We start from the raw sequence: 15904 nt of genomic DNA, 5'->3' as shown, positions 1-15904 counted from the left end.
CACGGATGTAGCCTCGGAAAGCCAGACGTTTTATTTCCAGCACGGAGGTGAGGGGGATATCGTTTGGGGATAAAGTTTCCGCGCTTCTATCTGTTACTTCTCTGACACAGCGCAGTTCAAACTTCAAATTCAGCCTGTCAATAGTGGGACACCGCGCGCTGAGAGCCACAGCTGCAGTTGTTTTTTAATTAAGGGCGCGTTCTGAATGCAATGCAAACTAATAGGCGAGTGCGCTCCGGTGCATATGCAAAGGGAAATAATGACTTCTGTCTGTGACAATAATTAATGCTACAGTTTGAATTCTGTACACACGCACACATAGAGCAAAAAATATGATATGGGGAAAACCTTTTTTTTTTTTTTTTTCCAACTTTCGACTTCTCCTAATCTGAATTGACTTGTGTTAATGAAATCGATAAATCGTTTTTTTTTGTGAATGCCCTAGCGCATACCCTCTATAGGGCCTGTCTGTCTCAGAGTATCATGATCTCTCTCTCTCTCTCTCTCTCTCTCTCTCTCTCTCTCTCTCTCTCTCTCTCTCTTTCTCTTTCTCTTTCTCTTTCTCTTTCTCTCTCTCTCTCCCCCTTCTCTCTCTCTCTCTCTTTCTCTCTCTCTCCTACTCTCTCTCTCCCCCTTCTCTCTCTCTCTCTCTCTCTCTCTCTCTCTCTCTCTCTCTCTCTCTCTCTCTCTCTTTCTCTCTCTCCCCTCTCACCCGTCCTCCTCTCTCTCTCTCCCAGGTCATGACTTCTGCCTGGAGGGCCATGCCAATCAGTGTGTGGAGAACTCTGAGTGTTTGAACCTGGAGGCGGGAGCGTACTGCAGCTGTAAGGACGGCTACCGGGCCGTCCGGGACGACAGCGCCTACTGCCAAGGTACCGCAGAACTGCTCCTTCTCCCCGCCGGGTATACCCAGTGGTGGGAAAAGTACTCACATTTTTACTAAAAAGTATCAATACTGCAATGTAGAAAAGTAAAAGCCTGGAATTCAAAATGTACTTGTATGTACGGTACAATAGTATTGGTATCAAAAAGTAGCAAAAGTAGAAAGTAGGCTACTCATTATGCAGAATGTCCCGTTTCACAAGTTTTCAAATGTATCAAATTATTTTGAAAATAACAGATCTACAAGCGTGTAGATCAACTACTTTCAAATGGCCGAAATGTGTGTAGGACTTAATTAAGTGGTTAATGTATGTTTTGTAATAATCAATAATCGAAATCTACAAAGTAACTAGGACTTTGTTTACTTATGTTGGCTTGGGGGGGAAGTGAAATTCCATTGGCGTATGCTCAACTTGCTCTTGTTGAATACAGTATATATAAAACTGTGAAATTGAGCACCACCGAAATTATCATAAAATCTGGTTGGCTCATGTATAAACGACACCTTAGCTGATAGCTAGTGTGTAAAATGGCTTCTGCTGAATCAAAAAACTTGGCTGGTATTGAACTCACTTGGCTGCTGCCTAAAGGCCTTGTAGTGAACATGAACCTCCGCTGGCTTCAAATGGTATTATTGAACTTATGGCGAGGGTGTAAATGACTATTGAAATTATGAAACCGTGTTGGCTGGTGTGTAGATGACTCCCAGTTTCAACAGGAGGCCCATTAGCGCCTGTGCTGTGCTATGCTGTGCTGTGCGTGCGTGCGTGTGTGCGTGCGTGCGTGCGTGCGTGCGTGCCTGCCTGCCTGCCTGCCTGCCTGCCTGCCTGCCTGCCTGCCTGCCTGCCTGCCTGCCTGCCTGCGTGCCTGCGTGCGCGACAGAGCATGGCTAATGGCAGCCGTCAGCCAGGTAATTACTCAATGTCTAAGACACCGCTAAACACCGCCTGTTGTTAATTAAGACTGTATCTGACCTAGCAAAGTAAGTGTGTGTGTGCGTTTGCGTGTGTGTGTGCGTGTGCGCACGTTTTGTGAGCTTGATCGGCTATCTTCGGCTTTAGAGTTAAACTGGCAAATAATTGTAAAAATTCATAAAAAAACACCAGTCCATGTAATCTTTCAAATGAGTGTGGAAAAATTGATTATGGCATTTAAAAGAACATGCAATACTTAATCAATTTAAAATATGAGTACACCTATACTTATCCCGTGATGAGTCACCTTTTCAATTTGCCGGACATTTGCTTTTGAGACTTATGTCCACAGCGCTGATGCAGAATCAGTTCTTAAAAACAGTCTGGGGTGTTCAGTCTGAGTAGACGGTAAAATTACCAAAAGTCTTTTTGAAAGTGAAATATCCCTTTAACTTAACTTTAAATGGGCCTGGGCTATTTTCACAGTGTGTTTAAAAAATATATATAAGCTCCTACATTTGATTTTCCCTCTATGAGAAAATGTTTACCTACCGGTATACCAATGTTTGCCATCATTCTTTTCAGCAGCACAAGCTAATCTACATCACCCCCAAAAAATATTGCTTTGTCTGCATCTCTCTAAGTGGGTTAGGGATCGAGGGGGCCTTTGATGGCCCCTGGGGTCAAGACGTTTCTTCCCTAGAACACATAACATACAACAACATGCATGCATTAGCTGTGTAATGCTGGCCTCTGGGACCATAGTCCTTTGATGTTACGTTTGGTTTTAAATAATAATTCATGTAGTGGCTATACTGTGCTGCTGTGGTGAAATGGTACAAGGCTATTAGCAGCATGCCGTGTCCTACTTCCCAGCCTGGGATGAGGAGCGTTCTGGCTGAGAATGAAACGGAACAAAACGGTGGTGGTGTTTCGCCCCACAAGGTTTTAATCATCACAATCCATTAGAACTGGATCTGCACTCTTCCTGGTAGTGGAAGAGACCCAACAGCTGTTCTCTTTCTCTCTCTCTGTCCCTGTTTCTTTTCTGCCACTGTATCACTTTCACTGCGTGTGCGTGTGCGTGTGCGCGTGCGTGCGTGCGTGCGTGCGTGCGTGCGTGCGTGCTTGCGTGCGTGCGTGCGTGCGCGAGCGAGAGACACAGAGAGAGAGCCAAAGAGAGACACGGGGAGAGAGAGAGTGTTGGAGGGCCAGATGTGGCTAAGCTGTGTAGGTCACATATTTATTATCACACGCTGGTCACTTCCTGGCATGTCACTACATTACAGATGTTGCAGGGATTAAGGCTAAAGCCGATTTAGCCTATAGGACGTGGGCTTGAGGTTCGAGGTGGCCAGCAGTTGCGCCACTATAGGGTTGGGGTGTCCAGGGCTGAAGCCCTGCACCTTTTTCATCCTGTAATCAGACGATTTGCTAGCACTGTTTTTTATTTAATTGAATACCGGTACTTTATTAGACATAAATGCAAACAGCACGGGGTACAGTCATACATTTGGCCGCCCTAAAAGGATAACACATCCATTGTGGTCCTACTGTACGTTAAAGGGCTTCTCAGCCAGAGAGCGGCATAATGCGGGCGCGCAATACCGCTCTCACTTTCTCTCGTTTCTTCAAGGCGTGGCTGAGTGAGAAGTCACAGATGCCGAGGAAACAAAAGGGTGAAGGAGTTTGTGGATCCGCGCAGCTTGTTGTGGGTTCGTCGTTCCCTGCATGCTGCTGCTGCTGCTGCAAATAGCAGATGATGTCGCTGCTAAATGTTTGATGGCAGCCAGCTAAGGAGACGAGAGACTCACTCGGGGGAGTGCTTCAGAGAGAGAGAGGGAGATAGGAGAGAGAGAGAGAGGGAGAGAGAGAGATAATGGGGAGGGAGAGTGTGAGAGAAATGGTTACAAAAAGAGTCACACTGCTTTTGAGTGGGAGAAAGAAAGTGAGGGACAGAAAAAGAGAAAAGGGGAGAGAAAGAAAGAGTTCCTTCAACCCCTCAACCCCCCCCCCCCCCCCTCTCTTTCTCTCTCTCTCTCCCCTCTCCTCCGTTTCTGAAAGTGGCCTGTCACCTCCTGTCACCTCTTGGCACACAGCGTTTGAGTCTAAGAGGTTTTTTATGATGTGTATGTGAGGTGACACCAGCACACTGACGATGATCTCCTCAGTGCCGGGCTGTCACTTTTTACGCTGTCGTGCCCTGATGTGTTGTTCTGCACAAAGAGCAGCCTGCACCAGTAATGTAGCACTCATGTTTTCAGTCTGTACGCATTTGTAGGCTTCTATACTGTACATATATATATATATTTTCCAAAATGAATTGTATTTCTACAAACCTGTTCATCGACTACCTTTTTTCACTGACGAAAACTAATAATACATACTGATTATATTATTTGAATTGCATACTTAGCCCATCTGTAAAGCTGACAAGTGACAACGTGTCACGGTGCGGTGTCGCTATATTTTTTTAAAATGCTTCAACATGAACGCCTATAATGACGCGGCCACGAGAGGGACACCAGGTTAAAGATGTTTTTTTTTGTGTTTTTTGCCTCTATTGATATAGGGTACAGTACAGTAATTAGACAGGAAAGGGGGAGAGAGATGGGGAGTGACGCGCGGAAAAGGCCATCGGGCTCAGGAGTCGAACCCGTGGCACGCCGTCTGGCTAGCTTGGCAGCCTAGGTGCCCAGACGGTTGAGCTAACCATTTGGGCCAGAAGGACACCATTGGTTGAATATTGTCCTGTCTGTCTGTGGGCTTTAGAAATATTGAACCAATGAAAAGTATTAAAAGAACGAGGTCATTTTTCCCCATCGGTTGTGGACATAATATCTGTACGAGTCTTCCGTCGATAGTGACGATATTTATGCACACATGGTGTGGACCTCCATTCCTCCATGCATTTGTACGCCCGGCATGTTCTGTGACACTGTAAGCCTATATCTTGTGTGTGTGTGTGTGTGTGTGTGTGTGTGTGTGTGTGTGTGTGTGTGTGTGTGTGTGTGTGTGTGTGTGTGTGTGTGTGTGTGTGTGTGTGTGTGTGTGTGTGTGTGTGTGTGTGTGTGTGTGTGTGTGTGTGTGTGTGTGTGTGTGTGTGTGTGTGTGTGTGTGTGTGTGTGTGTGTGTGTGTGTGTGTGTGTGTGTGTGTGTGTGTGTGTGTGTGTGTGTGTGTGTGTGCTTGTGTGCGTGCATGCGTGACAGACAGACCCAGCCAGGCTCACCCAGGGAGATCTTTCCCCCCCGCACCCAAATTGTCTTGTTTTATTTTTCAGGGAATGTTGTGCTATACAGTATATGCTGAAATGTATCACCAGCTGAGCATGCCCGCTGTTCCATCGTTTCCCCCCGTCTCTCAGACCTCTATCCTTTCATTAGGAGAAAGACAGGGCCAGGGAGAGATGGAGGCAGGGAAGATAAAGAGACGTGAGACATGAGGCGCGGAAGGGCCAGCGTGCAGGGAAGAGGAGATACAGAAATGAGAGGGGAGAGAGAGAAAGTGGAAATGGCTTGTCTCATCTGTCTGTTATTCCCAGATGCTATACAGTATCTCACGGATGTTACTGCATGCCATGGAGTGCTTTCTCTGTGAAGCACAAGTCTCATCCAACTATCAACATACTAGTAGATCACAAAGGCTGTGCAGGTAGATCACATGACACCTGTGTTGGCTGAACTCCACTGGTTGCCAGTCTCTTTCAGGATCGATTTTATTATTAACTTTTAAAGCTCGTAATGGTCTTGCTCCCACCTATTTATGTACAATGGTTGAATACTATGTACCTTCACGTACCCTTAGATCATCTGGTCTGGGTCTACTAAAGGAGAGTCACAAGGCTAAATTGGTGACCAAAGGTGATCAAGCTTTTGTTGTTATGGCCCCTAGGCTCTGGAACAGCCTACAATTTACAATTTACAATTTAGGCATTTAGCAGACGCTCTTAATCCAGAGCGACTTACATTAAGCAAGAACAAAAAGCATGGGAATACATCACATATATAAACAGCATTTATCAAGAAACATGCGTAAGGTAAGAACGTAACTAGAACATATCTATATATAATGACACTATACATATAAGCTATACATATATATTATACTATGCTGTACTGTTATTGTGCTGTCTACATGACATGCTATAAGTCTGTTTCAAATGCTATCTAAGTCTAAAAAAGTGCTGTCTAAGGGGGTAGGGTAAGTGCTATGGGCCATGGTGGAGTCTGAAAAGGTGGCCTACCAGAGGAACTGAGGCTAACGAGTTTTAAATCTCTCTTAAAAACACATCTGGTGGGGTTGGCCTTTTTACCTCCTTAAGTCATTTCCGGTATTATTGCTCAAGCACTTTGTAACGTGGTTTAAAAAAAGTGCTATATAAATAAAGTTAGCAGTAGCATTAGTAGGGGTAATAATTAGTTTGGTCAGTAGATCTTGTTGAGCTGGTCATTTTGAAAGTATAGCTCTCAAGTCAAAGAGGTGTGTCCACCCCTGCCATATGGGCATACTGATGACATCAGGGATCTTCTCCATGTAGGGCATTAGGGCAGACTTTCAGGTCTGGACCTCTGAGAGTGTGTACTGTACAGTACAGTGTTGAATCAACTCAGAGGATTTTACATTGTAGATCGGGGTCTCAGACATAACGTTTATGTATCAAATGGGGGTACGCTTAATAAAGTAGGGGTCTTTGAAATGAAAAGGGTTGAGAATCGCTTTCGTTGACTATGACGAAACATGTTCGTCGACTACCTTTTTTCAGTGACAAAAACGAAATAAAAACTACATTATGATGACTATAAAACTAAGACTAAATATAAACAAATAAAAACTGGACTAAAATGTTATGGAGGGAGTGGGACTAGTGAAGACGAGATCCAGTAGAACTAAAAGACAAGTCATTTTTTTTAAATGTTTGGTAGCGTTCTTAAAATAGCGGATCTACAAACTCACACTACCTCACGCTGTGACACATTGTGAGCTTGTAGATCAGCTATTTTCAGAATGCAACACAAATATTTTTTGTCATTCAAAACTAGACTAAAAGTAAAACATTACAGATGACTAAAATATAACTAAAACTAAATTAAATTATATTCAACAGACTATGTAATAATGACTAAACTAAATCAAAATGTGCTGTCAAAATCAACACTGCGTTTCAGCAAATATTTGACGACACTGGTAAGCTTTTTGCATGCCTTGTCATGATTGATAGATCTGGTCTATCAGTCCTCTCTCTCTTTCACTCTCTCTCTCCCCCCCCCACCCACCCCCCTCACACAGCATCAGTTCACTTCAGTTCATGTAGGAGCTCTTTTATTGCCGCTGTGCTGTGGGTGCATGTTGAGTGGATTGGGGGACGTAGTGGGATGCGTGTGTGTGGAGGGTTCTCTGAGGGTTACTGATGTTGACAGCTGACGGTATAAGCCTCACAGTGCCGCGCTGGCAAGGAGACAGCCCACCTGCTGCAGTCTCTTCTGAGGTAGTCTGAAAGTACCCGAGCTTTTCTTGGCATAGAGGGGCGACTCAAACTAGCGCTGAAAACGGACGCGTAGTAGTAGTGCCCATGATTACAGCTTAGGCAATTGGCACCGGGTGGGTGGGTTACAAAAATTGTTGTAAATTGTTAAAATACTAAAAAGCCATTTAAGTTATAACTAGGCTAACTTTGAACTTTAATAGTGAGGTGGTGCAACTGGCTCCTGGACCTTATCCCCTTCACATCACAGCTGGCAATTCAGGACATTCTTCTTGTCTGTACCTGCTCAAATGGTTTTAGAACTGTATATAACCTGTTACCTGTTAATGTATGCAATAATGACACAAACATTTTATTTGAAATACAGTACATTCAGCGTGTTTACTAGGCCTCAAGGACACGCACAAATATGGGAAGCGAATGTGAATGAATGTAAACAGAAGCTCCAATTGTTCTCAAAGAAACCAAGGTAACCATTGGATAGCTTTGAGATCCCATATCACTGTCAACCTTTCTAGTGTAGAAGAAGCATGTGTGCATTCCTAATCTGTATTTTTGTCTCAGAGCTGTGAATGCCTCGAGGCGTCCCAGAGCTACAGTAGCTGCAGTAGGCTACTGCTAACTCTGACAGCTAAACTTTAAATTACTACTTGAGGGACGAAGTTTTATTCGTTCTTCCTTTTTCCTTAGGAACGCTATGAAGGCTGGGGGTGGGGGTGGATAGGGGCAGTGGTGATGGTGAGGGTGGTGACGAGGGGGTTGTGTTGGTTTTGAGGTATAGTTGTGTGTTATCAGCATAGCAGTGCAAAGATATTACATGCCTCTTGATGATGCGGCCAAGCGGTAGCAGGTATAATGTGATAAGAGTGGGACCGAGGACAGATCCCTGGGGGACACCGCAGGTGACAGGCTGGGTGTGAGATACCTCCCAGGGAGACTCTGTCCGGTCGGAGATATAGGATTTGAACCAGTTTAATGCTGTATTGTTGAGTCCGATGTTAGAGTGAAGGCGATTAATTAAAATGTCGTGGTCGACGGTGTCAAATCAGGAGGTCGTTCGTGGCCCTGGGCGGTTTCTGTGCTGTGGGTGGAGCGAAAGCCAGATTGAAGGCTATTGAGGTGATTTTGGAGCTGTGTGGCCACTACTTTCTCCAATATTTTGAAGAGGAAAGTTTGAGATGGGCCTGTAGTTTGCAAGTATATCCGGGTCCAGGGAGGGTTTTTTGGGAGATGTGTGATTTCCTTCACAGTTGACCACACTGTTGACACGCATGCACGCACGCACGCACGCACGCACGCACGCACGCACGCACGCATGCACGCACGCACGCACACTTGAGAATTGGGTTGAGAATCACTGAGCTTTTGTTGCCTGAGACTTTATTTATTGGACAATTCAGTTATACTGAAGGCTGGGACAGTACAATACTGTAAGTGTGTTATGAGTGAAACAATTTCACATCACTTCCATCATCCATGAGGTGATTATTTCATCTGAAGTGCACTGAATATATCTGACATATTCGGGACTATAGGGGAATGCATAGGCTGGAGCCAAAAGCGGTAAATTGAGAACATGAGTGGGTGGATGTTTGCTATTTATGTTTGACAAAGACCAGAATGAGTGTGTGTGTGTGTGTGTGTGTGTGTGTGTGTGTGTGTGTGTGTGTGTGTGTGTGTGTGTGTGTGTGTGTGTGTGTGTGTGTGTGTGTGTGTGTGTGTGTGTGTGTGTGTGTGTGTGTGTGTGTGTGTGTGTGTGTGTGTGTGTGTGTGTGTGTGTGTGTGTGTGTGTGTGCGCATGCATGTGTGCGCGTGTACGAGATAGAGACCTGAATAGGATTTATTCAAATAAATCTTATTTTAGTTTTTTACATGAACAATGTCTAATAATTATCTAGTTAACATGCTAACGTGGGCCCAGGCGGTGGCGTAACCGTCTGGGCACCCGACTGGTAATCCAGTCGCAGTGTGCCGCGGGTTCGACTCCCGAGCCCGACACGGCCTTTACTGCATGTCTTCCCCCATCTCTCTCCCGTTTCCTGTCAGCCTACTGTCTGTCCCTTCAAAAACCAATAAAAGGCGTAAGCCGCAAAAAAAATATCTTAAAAAAAAAAAAAAAAACATGCTAACGTGAACTTTAGCTTGCATCTTGATATGTAGGCCTACATTCTACAGTCCTAATGATGGCTTGTCTTTATCTTATTACAGCGATATGCATATCATGAAAAATCCTCAACCTCACCTATGATGAGATAGCATGTTTGAGTTTTGCGTGCTAATGTTGCAGAGCTGGGATTGGCGTAGCAGCGTCAGTAGTTTGCTTTGATTGGTCTGCATTTGCAGGGACACACTCTCCATCAGTGGCGTGCACAGACATTTAGAGGGGCAGGTGCTCAAGTGAAAAAAAGGGCACCTTGTGCAGCGCGTGAAACCGGCCGGTTGTCTTAATAGTGTGATATTTATAGATTTTGGGGCCTAAATAATATATTATAAGCTTTTTATCAAGAATTGATCAATGTCACCATGGTCCACATACTGTACAAAAAAATAAAAAATAATAATAATTAATAATTATAATTTGTTTTTTTTGTTTTTTTCAAAAGGGCACATTGCCAAAAGGGCAGGGGGTGCTCTAGCACCCCCTAGTGTCTATCTGTGCACGCCACTGCTCTCCATACAGTACAGGGCACATACATAGGCCTATACAGTACAGATTAAGCGATGTCACAAGAGACCGCACAAGACAGCATAAAGAGACAGACAGAGCGTCATCCATGAAGGCAGACGCCAGACGGCATGCGGAGAGACATGGATTTTAAGCGGAAAGCAAATAACTGAAACAACAAGCGTAGAATTTACACTCATAAAGGGGCAAGCCTCCTCGGAGCACACTTCTCTGTTTGAGGCCAGAAAAGCCAAATTCAAAAGGCTTGACTTCGTTATTCAGAAAGGCTTTTACATCCCCTAAAGGCAGCTGTAAAAAGAAAAGAAAGACTCTCAAGCACTGCAGAATACCCGGGGATAACAAGGCGAGCCAGAGCCCTCGAGCGTAGCTTAAAGTTTTCGACAACGAACAACCTGTGCTCGTTAAGTTTCACTTTACTAGTTGGTGTGTTATAGTCTTGACTCTGGGTGTAACAAAAGAAAAAAAGAACGGTAAAAAAAAATGCAAGCCTTGAATCTTTGACTGGCTCTCATCTGGTGCTCACGGGCAAGAGACTCCCGACTCCTGTTTTTCAGTCGCCGACTCGCCGGAGAGGGAAAGTCTTTGTGAGCCAGAGAGAATAATTGACGACCCCTCTTCCTGGCCCGCCTCGACTGACGTTTGGAAGGAGAAGATTTATTTTCTCCTGCTCAACCTCAGTCAATGTGCGCTGCACAACCTCACAGTTTCTAGCACTAATGAGGGCTGTAGTCTTGGTCTCACCAAGACTACAGCCCTCATTACTGCTAGCTAGAAACTGTTGCATTGTATCTCCCAGTTATCCCACTGCTGCATGCTCTGTCTAGTATACGTAGGTAAACTATTTTGGAACCTCTTTGAGCCCCATTTTGTCGAGCTTCTCCTCCTAAAGTCACACAATCACCTCACTTAATTCTACACTCAGTCAAGCCCCATGACAAACTCCACCGGTGTACTGTCGCTACAGTAACCGGATAGTGTGTCGACCACATAATTGCAACGTCCCTGGTTTGATTTCCAACTGGAGCTGCCCTCCCTCGACTTTCTGTCTTTCTACACTGTCCTGTAAAAAAATCACACCCGTGTAAACTGAACAATAGCCTCGGAAACCCAGACGTTTTTATTTCCAGGGAGAAAAAAAAGTCTGAGTCCACTTCAATTCGGCATATAGAGTAGCGCAAACATCACTCACTCTCTGCTGATTTCTGATCGTCTGCACCTTTGTTAAATTGACACACACATGCACACGTATACACACACACACTCCTCTCTCTCTCTGTCGCTCTAATTAATTAGTCTCATGTCCAGCAGCTGCGCATAGTTTCTGCCGGCGGATCCTGCCGGGACCTGCCTATGCCATGAAAAGCATAGGTGAGTTCCAGGCTAACTGAACAACAACCCGAACCCTCAGAACAAGAGGTGACCGCGCTTTTGCGGTGGCAGCCCCAGAGTTGTGGAACAACCTCCCCCACAATATTTGAGTTGTCCAATCCATCGAGATTTTTAAATTAAAACGCACCTTTTCTCCCTGGCTTTTAATGCTATCTGATTTTAATTTGCTTTTATAATTTCTATTGCTATATGTTTCTGGTTCTACTTGATGTAAATTGCTTCAAATGTTATTTGTTCTAAATGTTGTTCTTTCTTGTGAAGCACTTTGGTCGATTTCGGTTGTGTTAAATGTGCTATATAAATAAAGGCTGATTTGATTTGATTTGAACTGAGCGGTGGAACTATACTGTAATTGTTATAGTTACTGTACTGAACTCCTGTACTACTCGTACTGTACTGTACTGTACTGTACTGTACTGTACTGTACTGTACTGTACTGTACTGTTACAGTGCTCAGTGTGAAGCTCAACAGCAACACTCAGACAGACACTCGTGCTGAAAAAGACATTGGTCTTGTAGTGTCTGTCTCTAGTTATGGTATCCTATCTATATCTATATATTTCTGAACATCTGGGTTTTTGACACCCTGTTCTGCATGTTTAACATGGACGCACGGGGAGGCATCCTTTGGTTAGACATAGCATTGGTTAGACATAGCATTGGTTAGACATATGAGCATTTGCGCCTGTCGTAGACATGCGCAGAGCAAGTTCAGTCAGGGAACCTCAGTACCGCCTCAGCATCACGCTCCCATTCACATGATTCACTCAGCCAATCACACACTCACTCCATCTTCATACCGGCTACTTTAACCGGAGGTTTGCATTCCTCCTTCTGCTTGCTTGCTCGCTGCTGCTACCGTATACCTGCGCGCTGCAGTATACAACTTGCTTGCTGCTACTGTATCAGCGTGCCGCTGTATACAAACCTTCTGCGCACCCACCTCCACCCCAGCTACCACCTGTCGTTTTGGATCTACTGTTTAGGTACGGGGGATTCAGAGTCCCTATGGTCGGGACTGATGCGCTTGATCTAAGTACCTAAAAAGCAGATCCAATACATCGCCAAACCATAATAAATATACTGTATTGCTCATCTATATTCAATAAATATATATTACATCCTTCTTGAGTTGTCTGACTGAAAAGGGTATGGTATCCATGATAACAAGCATCATCGGGTCTCCCAGCAAAGTAGGCTGCCGTGAACATGGACATACTGTATAGGACACTTCTGGCCTATCTATACTTAATATCTATGGTTTGAGTTTTGCTCTATACATGAAGCTGATTTGGTCCTACAGTATTCATAATGCATGGTTGAATCTACACTACATACTGCTAAAGTAATATCTGTCTGTAGTTATGAATGAATAATGTAATAAATAGTAAATACACAAGGCAAGACTTGTACAGGGTCCACCACCACGGCAATGCCTGAATGTCAAAGTATTCAAAGTGGACCCACATGGACCGTCCTAACAGGACTCATTTGGGTCAGTCTTTTACACTCTCAGAGTTAATTTAACAATGAGGATTTTTTTTTTTACAGCGCAGATCCCTAGCTGTGGGTCAAACGCAACTGAGAAGGAGAACGCAAACTCAGCAAATGTTGGTTTATTTATGTTTGTCTGCCGCCCACAGCAGAAACTGCTTAATTTCAAGAACCCTTGAAATGACCAAATGGAACCAAATGGACCCGGCTGTGATAGTCTGTGTGGTTGTTGCAATTGCACGCTCTCAGAGTTACAATTTACAGTTTAGGCAATGTAGGCAGAACAAAAACATGGTACATCATAAAAATAGTCATCGTGAAGCTAAGAACAGTGGAATATCTACAGTATATAATGAAACTATGCATATATACTATATAGTGCTATGTCTAAGGTCACATTCTCACCTAATACTTCGGTAGACTCGATGCGAATGGGCGGAGAAGTTGGGATTCTTGCATATTTAATTTGCTGCGGTTTGCCTTCACACTGGCTGTGTCAAGCGCAGCAAGGAAAAGCAGCAGGGAATTTTATCAATGTGTTCAATTCATAAACTATAGCCTACACAGTGAAATCTATGGTGTTAAAATTATACTCATAACGTGCATGTTTCGTGCCGTCGGGGACTGGACGTCTCTCTCTCTCTAGTCTCTCCCTCTCCGCACACACTGTTCCTTTGGGCATAGAGGCACAGCGTGCTCAGCGCACTGAGCACAGACAAAAAAAGTCCCTGGCCTATAAGTCCCCACACAGTGACAGCACTCCATGTTTACGGCACGCACAGACAGACAGAATATTCTGTAGGCTACACTGCAGTGTTTTTTATGTGTTTCCTTAAGCAATTGATTAATGTACTTGTACCTCATTTCGACCAGGGCTTCGATCTCCTCATTCGACCACGTCTATCTATCCACGGTAACGGGACATCTTTGCACTGCGTAAAATATGCCTTCTCCGTCTCCAACTGTGTTTAGCTCCTCACCCGCCACATTGTTTGCTTCATTTCCTTTATTTGCTGCGGATTGCATTCCCACCTGCACCGAATCGTAATCAAGTGCAATTGGAAACCCCTGTTTTTGGTCGAAGTAGAATGCGGTTCTTTGATGCGCATTAGGATTCGAATGAGGCTTCACACCTGCCAAACGAAGCGCACTTTCCGACAATACGCAGCAGGATTCGTTTTAATCGCAGTAAAGCTTTCTGGTGTGAATGTCACCTAAGAATTACAGACCCCTCAGGTTCCACTAGTTCTGAACCACTAGTTCAGAACAGCGGGTTGCGCACATCTAGTTCGTTGCTGTTGCTGTACAGTTCAAAAGAATACAAGTATCAGCATAGCATTCATCAGGGGATGAAGGCCAACATGTGGCCTGAAACATTGCACCACATACATATTTTCTGTGTTGTAAAGTAAAGTAAACACTTATAGGAGCAATGCTGTTGTGTGGACTTTTATTCCTTGAGAACTACTGGCATAATACACTGATCTGACCTTCAGTGGTCATTTTTGTTTGACCTTGTGTGTGTGTGTGTGTGTGTGTGTGTGTGTGTGTGTGTGTGTGTGTGTGTGTGTGTGTGTGTGTGTGTGTGTGTGTGTGTGTGTGTGTGTGTGTGTGTGTGTGTGTGTGTGTGTGTGTGTGTGTGTGCGTATGTTGCAGACATTGATGAGTGCGCAGAGGGAAAGCACTACTGCAGAGAGAACACCCTGTGCAGGAACACCCCGGGGTCCTTTATGTGTATCTGTCATGCTGGATACCTACGCATCGACGACTACTCCTGCACAGGTGAGACTGGTGCGCACGCACGCACGCACGCACGCACACACAATTTAGGCATTTAGCAGACATTCTTAGTCCATCTTTACAGTAAGCAAGTAAAAGAAAGAAATATCATCTTGGATCTCATACAGTAGGTAAACATGAGCCTATCATCAGTCTAAACAGTATATATAAAAATATATATATATAATCTGTACATTGAAACTACAAGACCTGTACGTGCCCGTCGCAGTCGGCCACCGGCCTACTTGGGAACGATGCAACTTGGTACCTAATGATATACTTTTGTCATAGCACCCGTTTGGATATCTGTGTATGTGCCTGTGTGTGTGAAGACTGCAAACTGAAAAGTGTACTTGGCAATCAATTGGCCCACTGGCAGAGCCTGATTGGTTGAGCCTCAATTGGCTGAGGCAGAGGCTGGAAATTGCACAGGTGAAAGGAGTTGGCCTCATTAGGCCCATTGGCAGGGCCTGGCCCAGGTGAAAGGAGTTGGCCTCATTAGGCCCACTGGCAGAGCCTGACCAGAGCCTTTTGTGGTGGTTCTGGAGAACCGTGGGTCCGACGACTCGATACCTGGCACTGCACTCCCTGCGGGGGTGTGGAACACGTGTATCGAATTTGAAGTCGGTGGGTCAAACGGTTCTCGAGTTATGTGCATTACAACCGTACACACACACACACACACACACACACACACAGACAGACAGAGACGTGGCACATTTATAGTAGGATACACACTATAGGATGCCAGGTCTACAAATGAACCTGGCATCTGTCTATATGCACACATGCATATACAGTATGTGTACAGTACACGTGTAACAAACATGATCTTTGCGCTGTGTTGTGTTATGATGTACCACCATAGACCAGGATTCTCTGCAGTGAGTTGATTTATTCTTTTTTTTTAAATGCTTTTTTGTGGCTTTCGCCTTTATTTTATATGGAGGGACAGACAGTATGCTGACAGGAAGTGGGGAAAGAGATGGGGGGGAAGACATGCAGTAAAGGCCATCGGGATCGGGAGTCGAACCCGCGGCACACTGCCAGACTGGATTACAAGCCAAGGTGCCTGGCCGAGTTGATTTATTCTGATGACAAAACAAGGCAATCACTGCTCTGCTCTTGTACAGTATGTGTTCACTTCAACATTGACATTTGCTGGAAATCGAGCAGATGCAGTACAATGAAAACACAGTCTGTGTCTTAATAACTGTGGGTACAATGTATCAATAATTGCACAATTGTAAATTAAAATGAACAAAATAAATAAAATA

The 15904-nt window shown here is 44.6% G+C and overlaps 1 protein-coding gene across 1 annotated transcript in view; it reads left to right on the top strand.

Annotated features, from left to right (window-relative positions):
* Window positions 1-15904, top strand: part of nell2b (neural EGFL like 2b) — a 100915-nt gene that overhangs the window by 43631 nt on the left and 41380 nt on the right. The window contains exons 12-13 of the mRNA XM_079494019.1: window positions 738-872; window positions 14505-14630. Coding sequence (XP_079350145.1) covers window positions 738-872; window positions 14505-14630 — 261 coding nt within the window. The remainder of the gene's footprint in view (window positions 1-737; window positions 873-14504; window positions 14631-15904) is intronic.

Source organism: Electrona antarctica (assembly GCF_951216825.1).
Source record: "Electrona antarctica genome assembly, chromosome: 23".
Taxonomy (NCBI): Eukaryota; Metazoa; Chordata; class Actinopteri; order Myctophiformes; family Myctophidae; genus Electrona; species Electrona antarctica.
This window is presented reverse-complemented; position numbering and strand designations above follow the sequence as displayed.